The following is an 18,483-nucleotide window of genomic DNA, read 5'->3' on the forward strand; positions in this document are numbered from 1 at the left end:
GTTAGTTTGTTTATGTTTTTTTAAATCTAAAATTTGTCTGAAATTATAGTTTCTTTTATCCTTAGCCCCGCGTCGTCTTCTTTGATCACTTTTATATTGTTATCACGTTCTCCAGAAGTAGGGCTTCATACTGCTTTGTGGACATGTTTTTAACTGGTGCATGTTCTTCATTCAGCTGAGAAAATATAAGTTAACTTTTAATTTTAAATAGATCGACTTTTTCTTTCTTTATTTCAATTAAAATGTTAATAATTCATTTTTCTGGCTTGGTTTTTTATCCATCTATTTCTGTTTGAACCCTACAAAGGGTTTTAGAATCACACATTTTCAATGTTTATGACAAATGAAGTTTACAATCTTATGTTGTGGCCTCTTGTATTTGGTAAAAAAAAGAGTCACTGTTTGCTGAAGCTCTTGGTAAGATGTTTTATAAACGTAGTAAGCCACTGCTAACAGTAAATTCCATGGGACAATTTGTTTGTCCCATGGAATTGACTTTTGTAGTTTTTTTGTTAGAAGTTTCCTGAGCACTAAGATACACATTTAAAACACATTTGTATGAACCCAGTGTTGAATTAATTCACAACAACTCTGTGAGTCGTTCATCCACGAGGAGAATATTCCAGAAGAACAAAACCATCAAACAGCTTACGAAGATTTAATGTACATTTATTCTTACCACGTGGAACATATAGTATAAAGATTTCATACTGAATAAATGATATTCATTGAGCCAAAAAAGGGAAAGGGAGGAATTTACATGTTGTCTTAGCTACATAGTCTGAAATACAAATATGCAGAATCCATGACTGAAGAAAAATTGTCAAATGTGTACTTCATCTAGTTTATTTTTGTTGTACCGGGAGATAACAGGTTTGAGCCGTGTCTGGGACACTACAGAGCTGTGGAGAGACCAGAAGAGTGGGTCTAATCAGCGGGGACTTGAGGTCACAGACCAAACTCACATGTCAGCCTCAATCCCTCACTGATATAAGTGTGAGAAAAGTGACACAGACAGAGACAGACACAGAAAAGGAAGTGTAATGTACAACATTATATATACACCACAGCAAAGCTGTATTTGCAGTTGAAAACCAGTCCTAAGAGGTGATTTCTTTTCATAAGGGTATTCATACAATCAAGGGATAAGGAGGTAAGGGTGTTGTAGGTTCTTGATACTTTGGGGAAGAAAGCCATTTTCTTTTTAACACCAAACTAAAATGACCTCAAGACTCCAGAAGAGCTTCATCTTCTGCTTCTGTGTGAAACGTGTTACAGAATGGTTGCACTCAAGAGCAGTACGGTACAGAAAATGTCCTACAATCTACTGCACACTGCACAGGCCTCCCTGGTGAAGGTGTCTATTGACAGCACTTTATGTACTGTCGGGCTGACTGGTGAGATTCCAACTACAGCAACTAGAACCAGTAGGCCACTTTGTCAGTCTGCTTCACCTCTTGACGTCAACCAGTTACAGACTCATCGTGCCCTTGAGGGGAGAGCTAGGGCACACTGTGTCTCCCAAACTCACTGTAAACGAGACAGCAACTTTGGTTACAGTTTTTGTTTTTCAGCTATTTATTATTTATTCATTTAGTCATCTTTATTAAAAAGTACTTTCCCCCAAGTGCAGAACAGTGTCCTGACCGTGGTGCTCTGCTCCGTGTCGTCCAGTTGGCATTCATGTTGCGAGTAGTGTCACTTTATGGGCATCTCTCTGGTTTGTAATCCACCACAGCTCTGTGATTACTCTCCTCCAGCACATACAGCCAGGGGAGAGCTCAGAGAATGGAATCTGAAGGATTTTCATAAATTAAAGACAGTCACTTGAACTTTTCTTGCCCTGTTACACACACAAGCCAAGATTTCAGGGAAGGGGATTCAGGGATAAAGAACCCCCTTACACTCCCCCCCCCCTCCAAAAAAGTGGAGCCACTGCTCCCTACAGCTGTCATGACTGGCCGATCAAAAAGAGTACATCACAGATTACATGAGAAACCAGTGAGTTCATTAAGGGGGACACTGAAAGGTCGAGGAGGCGGGACTCGTGTAGTGTGAACTCTGAGTGGTTCTCCTCCACCTTGGCTAATGCGTGCAATGCTTTGGCAGCTCGCCGCATCATGTCCGGGCTTGTGGGCTCGAAGTGCATCCCCTGTAGGTGTAGCAGAGAGCTCTGGCTCTGCTGGAGCTGTGTGGCAGCCAGACTATCCTCCAGGAAACCCAGCAAATTACCCACACTGCCTTTATGTACAGCGATAGCTCGGGCCGCCATGGTATCACCCTGGGCCAGATTCGCCAGTAAGACCACAGCCATCTCCCTGCAGACTGCCACCTTCCTTTCGCCAATCAGCCGCACCAGGTTCCCGTACAGCTTCTCCAAACGACTGAACGGTGGAGTGGCCAGGATGAGGTCCACATTATTGTCTTGGATGCTTAGCTTGCTTAGCGTCTCCAGGACCAGTCTTTGAGGGGACAAAGCACTGTGGGGGCCAAGGGTGGGAAAGGGGTCTTGGGCCTCTGCTGATGGGCAGACAGCCCAGTGGAGAAGGCCATCTAACAAAGGAAGGCAGATGCTTTCTGGGTAGATGGAGAGGTCCAATTGGCCTGAGATGTTCGCCAAAGTGACCAGCGTGTTCTCCCTCAGGAGCCCCAAACAGTCCCACCACCACTCATCCCTCTGGCCCACTCCCTCGTCTGAATCCTCGTCCTTCTCATAGGTCAGTGGAGCCTGTTTGCGCTGCGGGTGTCTGTGGTGGAGAAGGATCAGGCGTCCCAGGAGCAGCAAGAGTCCTGGGTGTTTGGACATTTCGTGGTCATTGCCTGGCACAAAGGAGAGGCTGCGGACAATGTTGGAGACACAAATACAGCGACGGGCTAAAGAATCCTGCCAGTTAGCCAGCGCAATGAGCGGCCCCTCGTCTTTACTGTGAGGCTCGTCTTCCAGGATGGTTCCAGTCTGCTTCTTGGTCTGCATTAAAATACTGCCGGAAGAAAGAATGGGTCCGTTATTCTCCTGGTGACTTTTTGCGTCTTTCTCAACCGTCTCAGAATCAGCTTTCCCCTCCTCCTCCTCCCTGCTAAGCGAGGGGCCGGCCTTCTCTGACTCTGCTGTTTTCTCAGAGGGAGATGGCCTTTCCATTTCATCCTGGGGCTTACTTTTGTCTTCTTCAGCTAGCAAACAATTAATTTGTATCTCATCTTCAGGGAGTCGTCGCCTCAGAAGAACTTGAGGCACAGGAAATCGTTCTCGTGGTTCCAAGAAGTCTTTGCATGGTTCAAAGTGAGTCTGGATGTGCTCTGTGGAGTCTCCCCCTCCTGCACTCCAGTGAAGCAACCCGCTATCAAACTCTTGCACTTTGCCTTGGTTCTTGGACTGACCAGCCACAAATGGGTCTTTCTTTCGTACCACCTTAAGGGGAAATTTGTCATACTTGCTGGACTGTTGAGGTCTCTCATGATTAGCTGAGGATTGAGATGAGCCCCTCTGTTCTGATGAAGAAGCCTTGCTCTTCCTCTCCTCATCTTCAGTCTTCTCATCCTGACCCTGAAGCTCCTCCTCTTCCTCCTCTTCTTTCACATGAGCAGGCTTCTCCATTTCTCCTTCCTCCTCCTCTTCATTCTCATCTTCTTCCTCTTGTTCCATGCCTTCTAATTGTGGTTCCTCTTCTTCCATGCTCTCCCAATCTTGTTTCAAGGCGTCAGGATCAAGTAGTGTCCTCTGGCCAGGGTCTCCCACCTCATACTCACGCAAAATGCCAAAGATTTCGATGAGGCAGCGTCTGAAATACTCAACCACCAACTCTAGAAAGCCGGGTAACTGAGAAAAAAACAAACATGGAAAAATATGAGACATGATATGCAAAGTTGAATTCTTATAAAACACAATTTAGGAATTTTTGTTTAGTCTCACCGTGTTGAGATCAAAGGTGGAAATACTGTTGTCATCATACAGGAGAATATTGATGGTATCTAAGGCCCACGTACTCTCAGCCAATAAACCAGACTTTAATGACATCATGACTCTCCAGGCCTCCGGAGTTCCTGAGAAACCAAGACACATCAGGTACTCTATTAGGAATATCTTAAAACAATAAATATGGGTAAAGCAACAATAAATCCTGCTGTCAATAATAAAGAAGGTCAGCATTACAAGATGGACATACCGATATCTTTAACGGTGAGTCTCCGTCGTGGTTTCAGGACAGGATGGCTGGCTTCTGTAGAGCCGGGGGGAAAAGGCATGTCTCGCCTTATTAGAGGCGACTGCACCGGAGGGGGCACTATGTGAGATGCAGGTACTGGAGGACCGGCCTTCTGCATCTTCATGACTCCGTGCATGTAGGGAGATTTACTGGGTGATGTCCTGCTCTCCATTGGGCGAGGCATGGAGGTTGGGCTGGACACCTGTGGAATGTGGTTCTGCACGCCCTGAGGGGGCTGGTAGTTGGACTGTACTGAGCGAGGCATCGGCTGACCAGGCCCTGATGGACCATAAGAAGGTTGCCGCGATCCAATCTGACCCCCCCACTGGCCGTCATGGTTCATGCGCTGCTCTGATGGCATCATCTCCTCTGAGCGGTTCATACCAGGGTAACCTGTTCCCTGAGGCGGGCCCCCAGGGCCACCCTGCCGGCTCGGGTAGTTCTGATAGTTCATGTCCCTCGGTCCTTGCCACATAGCTCCCTGAGGACCCTCGGGGCCTGACTGCATCATCTGAGGGGGCATGTTGGGCTGAGCATTGGGCCCTGCTGCTGGCGGCATCCGATCCCGACCAAAGGGGAAGGGAAACTGATTGCCTGGGCCTGACGGGCGGCGATCTGAGCCGGGGAAAGGCCCGCTGCCGCTGTATTGATTGTACGACTCCTGCTGTCCTGAAGAGGGAGCAGAGGCACCTCCTTGCTGTTGTTGCTGCTGAGGTGGTTGTTGTCCACCATGGAAAGGTCCGCTGTACTCTGACTCGTGACGTTTTGATGGAGGATAACCGCCTTCCACAGGACGCTTATAACTCTGCAGATAAAAAAAGGAACACAGAGACAATTACTTCATACTGTACCATTTTAGTATAAATGTTAAGATCAACATAAAAATGGCTTAATATTAAATCTTTTTTTTGTATTGCATTTAATTCATAAGTTAAAGATAACAGTGAGTTAGAGCAGTGCAGATGGATCACTGACCTGTTGTTGTGGGTACAGTCCAGGCTGCTGATTTGGGTAGGAGCCAGTAGGGGGCGTTCCCTGTCCAGGATACTGATTACCATAGGAATCATGACTGCAAAAAATTATACCTCGTCAGTATGACCATGAAAATATAATGCATATCTATCTCACTGGATTAAGACAAAGCTCATCTTTTACACTTGTTAAGATATACACACAGTCAACATTAAACCAATTCAAAACTATTAAAATCTTTATCAACTTCAAGTATGATTTATGATTTTACATTTCTTTCTCACTAAATATTTTGAGCACTTGTGAATTCTTCGTTTAAACCCCATGTAAGTTCTTAGTTGTACTGCTTGATAGATGTAAACTAATGCCTTACACTTGAACTACACATGTAGTTCCTAGAGCTTTTTGCATTCTTCATACGGGATAGAAATAAAGTATCGTTGGTTCAGCGCGTCGATCAAAGGTCCGTAGGTGTAAAGCAGAAAGCCCTCCCAAATAAGGATGTGATATTACAAAATACATTTCAAGTTGAATGCTGCTGTCTATGCTAAGAGCACCACAACAACATAATATAAGAATAAACAAAAGGCATGTGAAGTGACGATTTTGAGCCAATAATCAAATACTGACAATTGTAAATATAGTGACATCTAGAATTCAAAATATAAAGATGATCATTTCGGGACGGTAGCTCTGAAACCAAAGACTCATAAAGATACTGTAAGAGCTACGTGAACTGACCGTGGCTGCTGTGGTGGGAAGCGATTTGGCGAATACATCCCCGTGTCAGCGTTGGCAGGCATCATAGGGTTTGGCTGAGGAGCTCCAGAACCCATGTTGCCCTCTGGACCCAATCCTTGTTCTGATCTGGAAAGATGAACAATACACATTCTATATTTTTAAATATTGAACTTAACACAGAAATACAAATTATGCTAAAAAGAGCTCTCTAAAAATGCTAACATGCTAAAACTGTTATGAGCACAACCTCAACATAAATACTTTAGTTTCTTGACAATGAATATAGTTTACCTAGTGCACTCTGATCCTGGAAGGTTTTAAATTTATGGTGTCACGTAAGCCCATGCGGGCTGGACATATAAATGTATGTATGGACAGGAAAGCGTCATGATTAATAACCAAACATTTGACCACATCTTTCTTCATTTCATATCAGATTGGTTTTGATTGTATTTGGTGTTTCTTCCAGACAACATTTCAATTCCTGCCTGGTGCATCACCATCTCAAAGCATAGTATTCCAAGCACATATACCTTCTTTCTATTTTGTTTTCTTTACCATCTTTACATTTTTGTGCTGGTTTGTGTTGTCATATTACAAATGATGATCATACCAATATGTTTAAATGTATATTATGACCTTTGTTTTCTACTATTGAAAAACCAAATAAAAGCAATTCAAAGTGTAGTATTCCAGAAACCATCCATCACATGCACATTTTTATGCATTTCTAATGTTTTCATCAAATGTTTATAAATAATCTGCCCTGAAAAATCATTAAGACAAACTTGACCTGAGCTGCACAGAAACTAAGACGTTTCAGTTGTCATGACACGATGATGCTGGGTATGATCAACTGCAACTTTAAGAATATTATCGTCCATATAATGATCTCTACCTCCTGTCGTAGCCTGGTCCATAGGGATACTGCTGTCTGGGCCCAATTGGCATCGTCCCCATAGCCCCGGGCGGTCCCCTGTTGAATGGTGGCTGCTGTTGCTGCTGTGGCAGTTGCTGCTGCGGTTGTTGGTCACCTACCACGCTGTTAGGGCCCTGGTTAGTGGGAAGAAACTGCTCCCCAACTAGAAATGTATTCAGTAGGGAAACTCATTAGAACTTTAGGGTAATTAAGAAAATACTTTAGTTCCTGAGATAAAATGAACCATTGAGTGTGCCCACCTTTCCGCATGTTACCAAAGGGGTCCTTGTTGGGTTCATAGGCACCCATTCGACCTTGCATGTCTGGTGTGTTCATGCCCGGCTGATAGGCGGAGTTTGGCGTCATGTTTTTCCTGGGGAAAGCAGGGTCATTGCCTTCAGAGAAGGGGTCCTGCAGGTTAACACTGCTCCTACAGAAAAGGACAAGGGAGGGGGACAAAGATCAGAAAAGTGGGAGAGAGTGAAGGCAATAAGAATTCCGTTTTACCGGTTAAAAATATTCTCAAGAAGTTATGATCAACAGATGGTATCATCAGTTTAAAGAGAGTCACCTGGAGCCAGGCGGCACTGGGGGCATCTGGGTATGAGGGGTGGAGGCTGGGGTAGGAGGTTTTAGGTCTCCTCCTTCAGCCATGGAGCTGCTGGTGGACTGTGGTGTTTGAGGACCCTGAAGAGAGCCCGACCCCGCTGTGGAGCAGAGGGACGCTTCAGTTTGAAAAAAAAAAAAAAAAAGAGAGAGGCAGACAGACAAGAACATCAAATTAATAACATTTAAACAGTAAGTTTTGTCTTTCAAGTTGAAGTGAATAGACGTGAGTCACAACTGAAACAAGTGGTCATGTGGAAATATGTTATGGTTACGGCTCTTACCTGGAGAGGGGGGCTGGACCTTAGCAGCTTGGTTCTTTTTGTTGTCAGTAAAAATCTCAGGCGGAGGGTCCTCACCACGCTCAATTTTGCATTCAAAGGCATAAAGACACTGGATGTACTGTTTCTTTAAAGAACTGGCAGCACTGCTAGATGTTCCCACATTTAGGGAAGTGGCCAGATCACGCCATTTCTTATTCTTACTCACCTGGAAGACACAAACACATTTGCTTAATAGGAATTTAGGTAAGGGTCAAGAAAATGTTTGGATTTTTGAATATAAATGCCATATTAACCTGAGCCATGCCTCCAATGTCTTTTACTGACATATACAGGCGGAAGAGATCGAGGGGTTTTCGCCCTACAGCAGGCAGGTTGGTCATCGGCATGGCTTTCTCGTCAATGAAGGCCAAATAGCGGTCCACCCACATCTTCCTGTCCGGCTCTGGTCCCAACTCATAGAGGCGTGTTATCTTTTCATTGGTTGTGGTGGAAGAGTTAGACTTCTGTTTTGAGAAATAAGAAACCCATTTTAAAACACAGTAGATGCACCAAAAAGAAGAAATTAATTCAAATGTAATGCGGAAAAATACAACATTGTAATAATAGAACACCTTAGATTTTGCCTCAGGCTTTGGCGTGGGAGTTCCATCTACTTTGTTGTTCATCTTATTGTTTACCTCTGGGCTGGGGGCCATACCTAGAGACAAAGATAAAGCTATTCTGTGAGAAGTTCACAAAAGACAATAAAGCAAAGTACAGTCCTCTCTGTAATTCTTACCACTTGAGTTATTGGCCATGTTGTGCCCCATTGGATAAGGGGATCCTCCTTGAGTGTTCATCATTCCAGGCATGTTATTCATGGGAGGGCCATAGGGTTGGCCGGAGCCCATCAAGCCTGGAGACATGTTGGGGTAACCCGGCATCCTGGACGGGGGAGAATTATGAGCTTCTTGCATTTTTACAAAAGTAAATGTTTGATACAGGCTTCTTATATGTAAGCATAAAAATCAATCTGAAGCCACATCTAAAGTAAGTAACGGTGGGCACATGAGCATCCTCATAAACAAACCTGTTGTGCATGGAGTTGGAGGCAGGGTGCTGCATGGCTGCAGGGTCTTGGGGCTTCCTATTCATGCCAGGAGGAGGACACATTCCTGAGCCTACCTGGGGTGGCATGGCGCCCATGTTTGGAGGCATGTTTGGACCCATGTTGGGGCCAATATTAGGACCCATGTTAGGGCCATAGGGGCGGGCCCCCATTTGATTAGGAGGCATCCTTCCCGGGGGCATGCCGCCAGCATATGGTGGACCCCCACTCTGTCCTGCCATGGGGTTCATTGGACCCATTCCTGGCCCGGGATAGTTAGCATTGGGCATGTTGCCATAGCCAGGCTGCCGGGGATAACCTGAGGATGACATTGAAAACATAAAAAACTAGGAATAATAATCACTTGTCAGTAAAAAGATCTGAGAAACACCTAGAGTTTTTTTTTGTTTTCAGCATTTAAAGTGGATAGTTACAGCTGAGACACTCTTGTCTTTAAGAGCTGTGTTAGGCCGACTTTTTCCCCCTACGGTGTGCTAGCAGGGAGAGCTATGCACCCTGAGCAACAAGCCTTCGTCACAGCCTCAGCTCTACTGACAGGAGGCTCTGCTACGTCAGCTGACTCTCTGCTTCAAAGCTATAAATAGCTGCAACAGAGTCAGAGGGAGGGACCAACCATAGCATGCTATTCCTATGAGGCAGGGAGATATACTCCATGTGTTTGTCTACTGGGAAATGTACATTAAGAAACTTCACAAATGGATGAAAACTGGAAGTAAGACCTCTATAAAACAAAGTTCTAGCTTTATAAAAAAAATACAAAAAATATTCACTGGAAGCCACTTTTCCAAATCTCTTTTGAAAACAAGATAACTTCAAAACAAATAAGGCCTGTCTTTTTAAGTCAAACCCTGACAGGGACGAGTACACACCTTGGGGGCCATATTGTCCTCCCTGTTGTCCATAACCGCCCATGGAGTTGTTCTGCTGATATGGGCCCATCCCAGGATGCATCTGTCCTCCTGAGGACTGACGAGGAGACAGTGCAGAGGCTGACTGAGGGGAACCATAGGGGGGCATCTGAGGGTTTCTCTGCATAAACCCTGAAAAGGGAAGAAAGGGAGACAGTGCTCAGAATCAAGTGCCACAGAAAACACTCGTGTTGTTGTCCAGTGACTCAGTAAACAGTTTAGACTGTAGCATACCTCGCTCCTGGGCCATAGGAGACTGGCTCATCGCAGGGTGTAAACTCCCATCTGACTGCACACTTGATGGCCTGGGAGGCATCGGGGTCCCTAAAAATATATATTTAAATTAATTTAGTGTGAGTCCAAGCCACTGTTGTTACAGTTTTGCTGTTATTGTTCTAAAAAAAGAAAAGGGAACGAAGCGGGAAGTTAAACAAGTGTGGTGGTGGTTTTTGTTGAACTATTGTCAAACAAGTCCCAAACCACAATCTTAAATCAATTTAGAACATCTCCAACCAGAGTTTTGAAGAAGTGTGATTATAGAATATTCTGAGAGGAGCCATCAAAAATGCTTTGTATAATCATTTACAAGCTCAGATGAAATTTTAGAAATGGAAAGTAGAGAATGTTTTTATCACAGTATGTTGACGCACTTTAAATCCACTGAAGAGGGAATCAGGAAAAACAGGGGTAAAGAATTTAATCATTTCATTTGAGTTAAGATTTTAGAAATGTAGATACTTAAACAAAACTAATGATAGCGTCAACGTTGCTACAGAGTTATTTTCCTTTGAATTTCAAAATAGCTGTGATATCTCAAACATCAGCATCTTGAATTTTGCTGCCTATCGTGCCTCTTATTTGACTGAGTGAGAGGTAAGCCCACCTGGCATGTTGGCAGGTGAAAGCGGTCCTGTGCGGGGTGTGCATGTGCCGGCGGGGGAGCCAGCCGGGGAGGGAGAAGGTCCCCGGATGCCTGGCAGGTGGGGAGACGTGTGGGGAGAGAAGGGTGACTGGGCCTGATTACTCTGCTCGCCCTGGCTGCTCGACACGCCTGATGTGCTCACACCTGGACTAAGGGCTCCCTCTGTACCTGTCGGCAGGTCGTCGATGGAGCCCGACAGGTCCTGAAAACACGTAGAGGAAGAGCAGCTCTAGAGTCAACAATTATAAGAAAGGTGAAAAAGAGAAAGGGTTATAATATATCTTATTACAGTGACAGTATGCTTTATATTTTTGATCAAATGAATCCTAAGTGCCTTTCTTTATCCCCCATACTTGCTTTCCTTATTTCTATTGTTGTTTAGATACGAGTGGCACACATTCAAAAACTATGCACAAACAGATTCACACCCACAGACCCAGAGGCCTTTGTCCTTATTTATCTTTAAAAAAAAACTAAAAAAAACTGTGTGCATTAGTGCCAGGGGTTGTCATGGTTACGAAGGTTTGTAGGATGCGAGCTGAGTCAGCATGTAGCAGCCTTGCCATGTGATCTCAGTACACAAACAAACTCTCTCCTACTTATCTCAGACTTCTCCATTTACACAGCAAATATTCTACAAGTATGAGCCTCACAGCTGTTTGTTAAAAAACAACCACTGACAGGAAGCCGCACACAGACTTGAAAATCTGGGATTGTGGGGAAAAGCCGCCACCAAGAGGACTTTAAAAGTCAAAATAGCCAAACTTATTTTTTAAATGAAATAAGGCTCAAATTGTTGTACATTTTCTCAGCTTAAAATAAATATTAACTACCGATACACAATAAAAACTATGACATGCAAGGTTAACGAGCAAAATCAGTATTAAAAAGGCTTTTTCAAAACAAGCAGAACTGACCGGCAGGCTGGAGGGACGGCCTTGGCTGTCATCTGGGCCAGTTTTAGGCTGAGAGGATGGAGGGGCGTTGGACTGGAAGGAGTCCTGGGATACCTCCTGAAAGATATTAGAACATGTACTAAAGTGTACTGCAGGAATAATCAGAAAATGTGTTTTTAAAGAAAAAACACACAAACAAAGATACATTTGTATGATGTATGTTGTCCCAGACTGAGGGTCTTACTTGCTGTTGGGGAGGAGGAAAGCGCTGGTAGGGTGACTGTTGTGCTTGCTGCTGCTGCTGCTGCTGAGGGTTCTGGGAATACGCTGCAGGTTGGCCCTGTGGGTGTTGGCTGTGTCCTGGTGGCTGCTGTGGAGGCTGCGACTGAGCCTGCTGTTGCTGCGAGGGGGGCTGCTGAGGCCCCTGTGTGGATCCTGCGTAGTTGGACTGGCCCTGCGATCCAGGGGCATCCTGGGAACTTGGCGGCTGCTGGGCCTGGCTGGGAGGACCCTGCTGCTGGGCGTAGAGGGACTGAGCAGACTGTGGGGCTGAGGTTTGGGAATAAGGTGGTTGAGACTGTGGGGGCCCTTGGGGTTGGCCTGGCAGTGGCCCCTGGGACTGCAGGGGCATGTGGGGCTGCTGATAGGGTGGCCCTCCCTGGGGGTGTTGGGCAGAATTTGGCGGAGGATGGGGCTGCCCTGGGTAAGGTGTCTGGCCACCCGGTTGTCCTGATGGGGGCTGGCTGTATGGGGTTTGCTGCTGGCTCGGATGAGGAGCCTGGCCAGGCTGCCCATAAAATGCTGCCTGGCCCTGGGGACCATAGCCTCCTGGTCCCTGCTGTCCAAAAGATCCCATCTAAACAGGTACACAAACATGAAGGACTTCAATACACTGCTGATAAAATATTGATTTTCTCTTTATATCACACACTGATGACAACATGAATACAATAAGGACTGATTGTGTTAGATTTTGTGAATTACCTGTGGACCGTACGGCATGCCACTCATGTTTCCAGGTGTACGTCCTTGCATTCCTACTGGATACCGCTGTGGACTTGGAGGGCCATAACCCTGACCAGGGTAACCGGGCCCCTGTTGTGGACCTGTAGGAGGCCCTTGCTGTGACTGCTGGCCGTATGGACTGCCTGCCACATATGGTTGCCCTCTCATTTTTGCCATTGGATCCATGGAACTAGGTGGCTGGATAAAAAAAAAAAAACATTATTAGGTGAAACAAAAACAAACTGATCGCAATTCAAGAGGCCAGAGTGAAAACTTAAAGGCTCCTTGTTGTTACGCAACTTGGTTATGTTATTGCAGTACTTGTTTTAAGTGAATAAAATACTTGTCTGTCTTGTGAAAGTTGCACGCTGCAATGTATGTAAAATAACAAACTTTGATGAATGAGGAAATGGCGCCTATTTCGCCTTATTTCCCACGGTCATTACTCTGCTTTTCTTCACCTCACTTTGCCATGGTTTCGGAAGTCAACAGAGCTATATATATCTACTTTCAAATGGAGGGCAGCCTGCCCAATCTTAAACATATCCCAGCTGTGCTCCTGTTTTGAGTCTGGTCCAAGAAGCTTTTTTTTTCCCTGTGAGAAGGGAGTTTGGCTCTGAATGAATGACACCAGAAATGAAGGAAGTACTTTCACAACACCCAGAGAGAGTGAAAAAATGCAAAAGAGCATACTCTGTCTGTAGCCCAGTGGTTAGTATACCATTCTCTCAGGTAAAAGAGGTTCTATACTGTCTCACATTTATGATCCTATTTCCCCTTACTTAAAAGATTTCTATCAGACATTAAAGACCAATATGGTAATTTCTTCAAGAGGACATCATCTTGAAACTGGAAGTATCTCCTCACATTACATCAAGTGAATTCTCCTGTGTGCACTTGGTGGAGAAGGGCCTACTCGGCTTAACAACAGCCCTTTACAAATAATATGCAAAATGCCTTACATGACATTTTGCAGATCCAAGATAATATGGTGAAATAAATAAGAGCCGCACATGGCTAATCTGCATAAGACAGAGAGGAAACTCCCTTGGCTGGTGAGAGATGGTGGACTGCCTTCTGATTGGCTTGGGGGGAGGATTGGGGGGAAATTCTTTGCAGTCACACAGTCAAACTTGTGTGGCATGCCAGACACAGCAGCAACACACACACCTCCTCACAGGCAGAGGTCACATTTTCCTTCACTACAGTGATACATGTACAAAACAAAAGGTGTCTATCAGTGTTTCACTTGTTTGTTTATCTGGTGAACATCAAGGCTAACAAAAAAAAAAAGTTGGTATGCAAATCTTCAACCAGAAATTTAATAGAGCTGCATGTGGCAAACCTTTTTAAACAACCCTAGTAATACTGCTATGTGGCTTTTAAATTGGATTTGATTCAAACAACAAACAAACTCAAACAGTCATATAAAGCAGACTGCAGCTACAGTGAGAGTTTACACTTGAACTTCAAGCTGTATGATAGGAGGCCTGACTCTGATGACAACATCCCAAACAAACAAACTGCATTCATGTTAAAACAAACAAATATTAATTGGCCAATTCTTATTTTATAAAGATTAAATTAAAGATATGAAACCACATTATCTAGCTAATCAAACACGAGATGTTTTGTTAAAAGTGGAAACTAGAAGGAGAGGAAGATTGAGGAAGCCATAGCTGACCCTATGATGATTAATGCTGTCTTCTTATCAGCAACTGTAACCTAGCATTACATGTAAGTATAAATGGCCATGAGCAGCGGAAGAGGAGCCAATCAGATTTCAGCTCGCATGTCAACCAAAGACCAACTATCTCCTGGCTTTGACAGCAGGATTTTACCTCCACAATTCAAATCCCAGTGCAAACTGCAAACTGCAATCTGCAGGCTGCAGGCACTGCCTCCCTCATATCTGACTGTTTACAGGCAGCATGCATTTTAAAGCAAAGCAACTTGTTAGCAGAGGCCTGGCTATTTTTTTTTTTTTTTTAGTTTTATGTGGTTTGACATTTAAGTATTTTATTGACTTAAAAACCTGAACCTTGGTGAACCATTTAACTGACCTGAGAGGCTGATTCTCCATACGACACATTCCGCAAAATACAGCTTAATGGGCAAGAAAGAAAAAAACACAACCCGCAGTGTACAAACAAGTCTTACAAACTAACAGGACTCACAATATGCCCGTGTATTGTACTTACATTTCCACACTGGAACAGTAACGCATAATGCTTGAAAGGAAAAGCTAAAGAAGGAGAAAAAAAAAAACCTAGCCGTAGCTGCTCGGTGTGTGTTTTCTCCCCTTTTCAAAGTCGGGGCCTTCTTGACTCTCTGAACGTCCTTACATCGTTTCAGCAGCCTGTATCTACTTCAAGCGCCACTCTTTCATGTATACGTTCAGGGATAACATTTAAAAACAACACGTATAAAACGATTTGGTGTAAAGAAAAAACACTACACGACAGGCAGCCATTTTAGAGTCTTTGCGAACTAGTATGAGACAATGGCTGGCCTGCTACGTTGTGAACTAGCTACGAGGAGGGAATGAGACGTGCTAAAAGGCTCACATCATGTTTCCTGCTTTTATATTTTACCTGGTTTCTAGCTAATGGCTGCCCGGTGCTTCCCGGGCTCGACTGGAGATGGGTTCTTTGTTGCCAGCCCGGGTTGCTCCCTCCGTACAGCCCGCTGCTGCCCATGTCTGCGGGTCCCTTACTAGCTCCTTCTGGGCTGCTGTAGTCACTGGACGGGTAGTTTGGATAAGCCCGCGTTGAGCTAGGAGAGGTTAAGAGCTTGTTGAGTGTCGGCGTGGATGTAGGCTGAGGGTTTCCAATGTTATATCTCTGGTTATTGTAAGATCCAGCCATCGCCGTGGGTCCTCCCGCTGGCGGCTGCTGCTGCTGCTGCTGCTGCTTCACGTTAGCTGGCTGCCCCCCAGCTGTCGGCGCCTGGTTGCTGCGAGGGGAGTTCATGGTGTAAGCTTGGCCGGGATAAGGAGTCCTATTAGGGAACGGGTTGTAATTGTTAAACTGGTGGTTTGAAAAGCCATGCTCGTGTGAATTAGGTTGATACGGGTCCATCATGTTGCTCGACTGCACGACCGGACCCGCAGCAGCTGCCATGCCAGGGCTTTGTTGTCCGCCATGTTGATGAAAAGGGGCCCGACCGTAGTGCTGACTGTATCCGTACGAAGGTGGAGGAAATGCGGTGCCGTGGTGATGCACCAAACCGGGGTGAATATTCCCTTCCGGTCCGACAGAGTCATTCTGGTTATTATTGTTAGCCCTGGGCGGGTTCCCATTCCCGTTCTTCATCTCAGGTTCCCCTCCTCCCCCTGCATTTCCACCGTCGGCCCCGTCCTGCGGATCCCCCCGGCCAGGCGATCCGCTGTCCAAGCCCGGCTGCTTTTTGTCTGACTGCTTCTCCCCCGGTACCGAATCCTCCTTGGGTTCTCGATCCGGCTTTTTGAGTTCGGCAGGCGGGCTAGTGTTTAGAGTGGCGGCGCTGGCGACCTGAGCGGCCATGATATTACCCCCCACCACCACCACCTCTCTCTCCCTCTCTCGGCGAGTCAGTCACAATCAAAAGCTAGCATTGAATATAAATAATTGTTTATAACCATTTATCCTTGTGTCGATTCATTCCCACCCCTTACACCGGACCGAATCCGGCGGCCATTTTCCCGGTTCCGGTTCCGTTAACGGGTTACAGATATGATGGAGGCTCCATACAATGCGTAAAAAAGCGACAGAAATTGTTGTGGGAGTTGTGTTACTGAGCCCGGGTAGAGGCAGGGAGCGAGCCCAACCAACACGAGGCTCCGCTACATACAGCCATTTTACTGAGCCACACGGAGGTGTGCAAGACCCGGACTGGAGCCACTCCAGTGCGGAGCGGACTGTTTGGCTTACAACCTTTTTTTTTTTCCTTCATGCATAGGTGAAATATTTAATTCACTTTAAGAAAGTCTAATGTTCAAACAATTATTTCATGTTGCATGACCAACAAAATGTAACATAGGAAACAATGCACTTTAAATAAAGCACAAAAAAATACGCATTTTGAATACCATGGGTGATCAATGGAGAGGGAGCCTAAATCATTTATAAATAATAACTTTTTTTTAAATGTATGTAAGGTGGATGATCCTCCTGAATCTTAAACACCTATGGAGCACAGACTGAAAAAATGGGTTATATGAAATAGTTATGTAGCTTGCAATATGTCTTACTTGGAATTATAAGGGGGAGAAGAATAGTAATAGTCGTGTTTTCAATTATCATATTTGATCAATGGTGCTTTTCCAAACTAGTGTTTCTGAGTGTTTTTTAAGCAAGCAAATGCAACACACGCAGGTTTTTCCAGAGCAGAAGGAGTAAGCCTTGCAGCAAACGAGACTACCAATGCACATTCCCTTATTCCCTCCCCTGCCTGCTCTGCTTTTGCTCTCCTCTACCACCCCCTCTCTCCTCTGTCTGTCTCTCACTCCAGCAGAAACACTCCTCTGCCGAGTGTGGGGGGATGGGTGCACACAGACTCCAGCTCTCTCTCCCTCTCTCTCTCTCTCTCTCGCTCTCTCTCAGCCTGCTAACATTGAACTATGCCGTACAGAGAGAGGGGGGGGAAACAGCCCAGACCTTATCTACCAGACGGAGGATTGCCTGAACAGTTTGAAAGTCTCACAACAATTAGAAAAATAGAGCAATTGCCCCCTTTCTCTCTCTCTATTCTCTGTCAAATGATGCAGACATTTTTGGCAACCACAAAATGTACAGAGCACACAGAGCAGAGCATGAGAAGTGTGTGTGCTGTGCTCAGGGAGTTTTTGTTTTTAAAGGAATAAAATGCTAATCCATTTCAAGTTAATGAGGCGTTTAATTGTTCGATGTGTGTGTAGGTGAAAATTCACATTTAAGCTTGCAGGTGGAACCACAGTGGAACTAGATTTCCTTTCGGGTTTCTTGCCTCACTCTCGACGCGCACGTAAGTACGCGCACACACACACTTCCTCTAGGCGGCTTGAAAGGGAAGAGAGAAAAAAAAAAAAGACAGGAAGTACCAGTGAGAAGGCATACTTGATCACATGTACAAACATCGGAACACAACTTAACATTCTGCCTGACACACCCCCCTAATACACGCAGAGTGCAGAGCTGTGTAGGCAAAACAAGCAGTCCACATATCATTTCACATCGCACCACACAGGGTTAATGAGATTTCCCACATCAGTGCGAGCTCCTGAAGTGGATCACGCTTTATTTGAGTCTGACTTCAGCACTGCATGAGACGTGCGTGCGCTCACACGAAGCCTCGTGATTAAATGTGTACGAGGGCGTCTAGACCTTTTTTTTTGTGATGGATTTTTACATTATAAATTAAGGTTTAAAGCTGGGGAAGGGAGTAGTTATATAAAGACAATTGGGGACAGTCTCCTGAAAGTTCAAAAGAGAGTTGAAGTTGCTTTTAGAAAAGACAGAGAGGATCTTCCATCCCAGAGACCAGACACAGGGCCAGTTGTGCAGAAACAGATTTAATGTAGCTTCCTCTCCCCGCCTGACTTAATTTTTCTGCTCCGGCTGCTGGGAAAAGATGGAACAGACTTTCGAGAATCCGGGAGGATTTGCAAACCCAAGTGCCACCTGCTGGACAAAATACCCACCACACATGCAAGGACTTTTTTTTTTTGATGAAAGTCATTTCTACTCCCAATATGTCTGTGAGGTTGTTCAATCACTTTGTCTTTGTAAAGAGTTGGGTTGTTATGTCTAGCAGCAGATGTCTGGGATTTAACATTTATTCCTCCTACCCAGCATGTTCCACAATAACAACATAACCCAGCACAAAAAGTGGTGCAAATGACCGGTTATTCAGTACCATAATATATTCATGTGCTTCACAAATTTTTACAAATTAAGTAGGA

The 18,483-nt window shown here is 45.0% G+C and overlaps 1 protein-coding gene across 3 annotated transcripts; it reads right to left on the reverse strand.

Moving 5' to 3' along the window:
* Window positions 1-653: 653 nt before the first annotated feature.
* Window positions 654-16,413, reverse strand: arid1aa (AT-rich interaction domain 1Aa). Of its 3 annotated transcripts, none has more exons than XM_061050906.1 (20): window positions 15,158-16,413; window positions 12,543-12,761; window positions 11,803-12,414; window positions 11,580-11,675; window positions 10,624-10,891; window positions 9,975-10,064; window positions 9,702-9,872; window positions 8,794-9,130; window positions 8,503-8,648; window positions 8,336-8,421; window positions 8,018-8,227; window positions 7,725-7,929; window positions 7,406-7,559; window positions 7,095-7,258; window positions 6,814-6,997; window positions 5,916-6,041; window positions 5,178-5,271; window positions 4,164-5,007; window positions 3,911-4,041; window positions 654-3,817 (listed from the first exon to the last, which is right to left on the reverse strand). In XM_061050906.1, the coding sequence occupies exons 1-20, from the start codon at window positions 16,085-16,087 to the stop codon at window positions 1,952-1,954; spliced, it is 6,933 nt and encodes a 2,310-aa protein (XP_060906889.1). In that variant the 5' UTR covers window positions 16,088-16,413; the 3' UTR covers window positions 654-1,951. The 3 variants fall into 3 exon arrangements, with proteins under 3 accessions (XP_060906889.1, XP_060906890.1, XP_060906887.1); XM_061050907.1 differs by having other exon boundaries at window positions 7,095-7,264; window positions 10,624-10,864; window positions 15,158-16,412; XM_061050904.1 differs by having other exon boundaries at window positions 7,095-7,264; window positions 15,158-16,412.
* Window positions 16,414-18,483: the final 2,070 nt, after the last annotated feature.

Source organism: Labrus mixtus, chromosome 11 (genome assembly GCF_963584025.1).
Source record: "Labrus mixtus chromosome 11, fLabMix1.1, whole genome shotgun sequence".
NCBI classification, from domain to species: Eukaryota; Metazoa; Chordata; class Actinopteri; order Labriformes; family Labridae; genus Labrus; species Labrus mixtus.

Coding starts and splice junctions, on each gene's coding strand:
- arid1aa (XM_061050904.1), bottom strand. CDS start 16,087: ATGGCCGCTCAGGTCGCCAGCGCCGCCACTCTAAACACTAGCCCGCCT. Junction 11,676..11,802: donor TTCCTCCTCCCCAACAGCAA/GTAAGACCCTCA, acceptor AATATCTTTCAG/GAGGTATCCCAGGACTCCTT. Junction 8,649..8,793: donor TCCAACTCCATGCACAACAG/GTTTGTTTATGA, acceptor TCCCCCGTCCAG/GATGCCGGGTTACCCCAACA.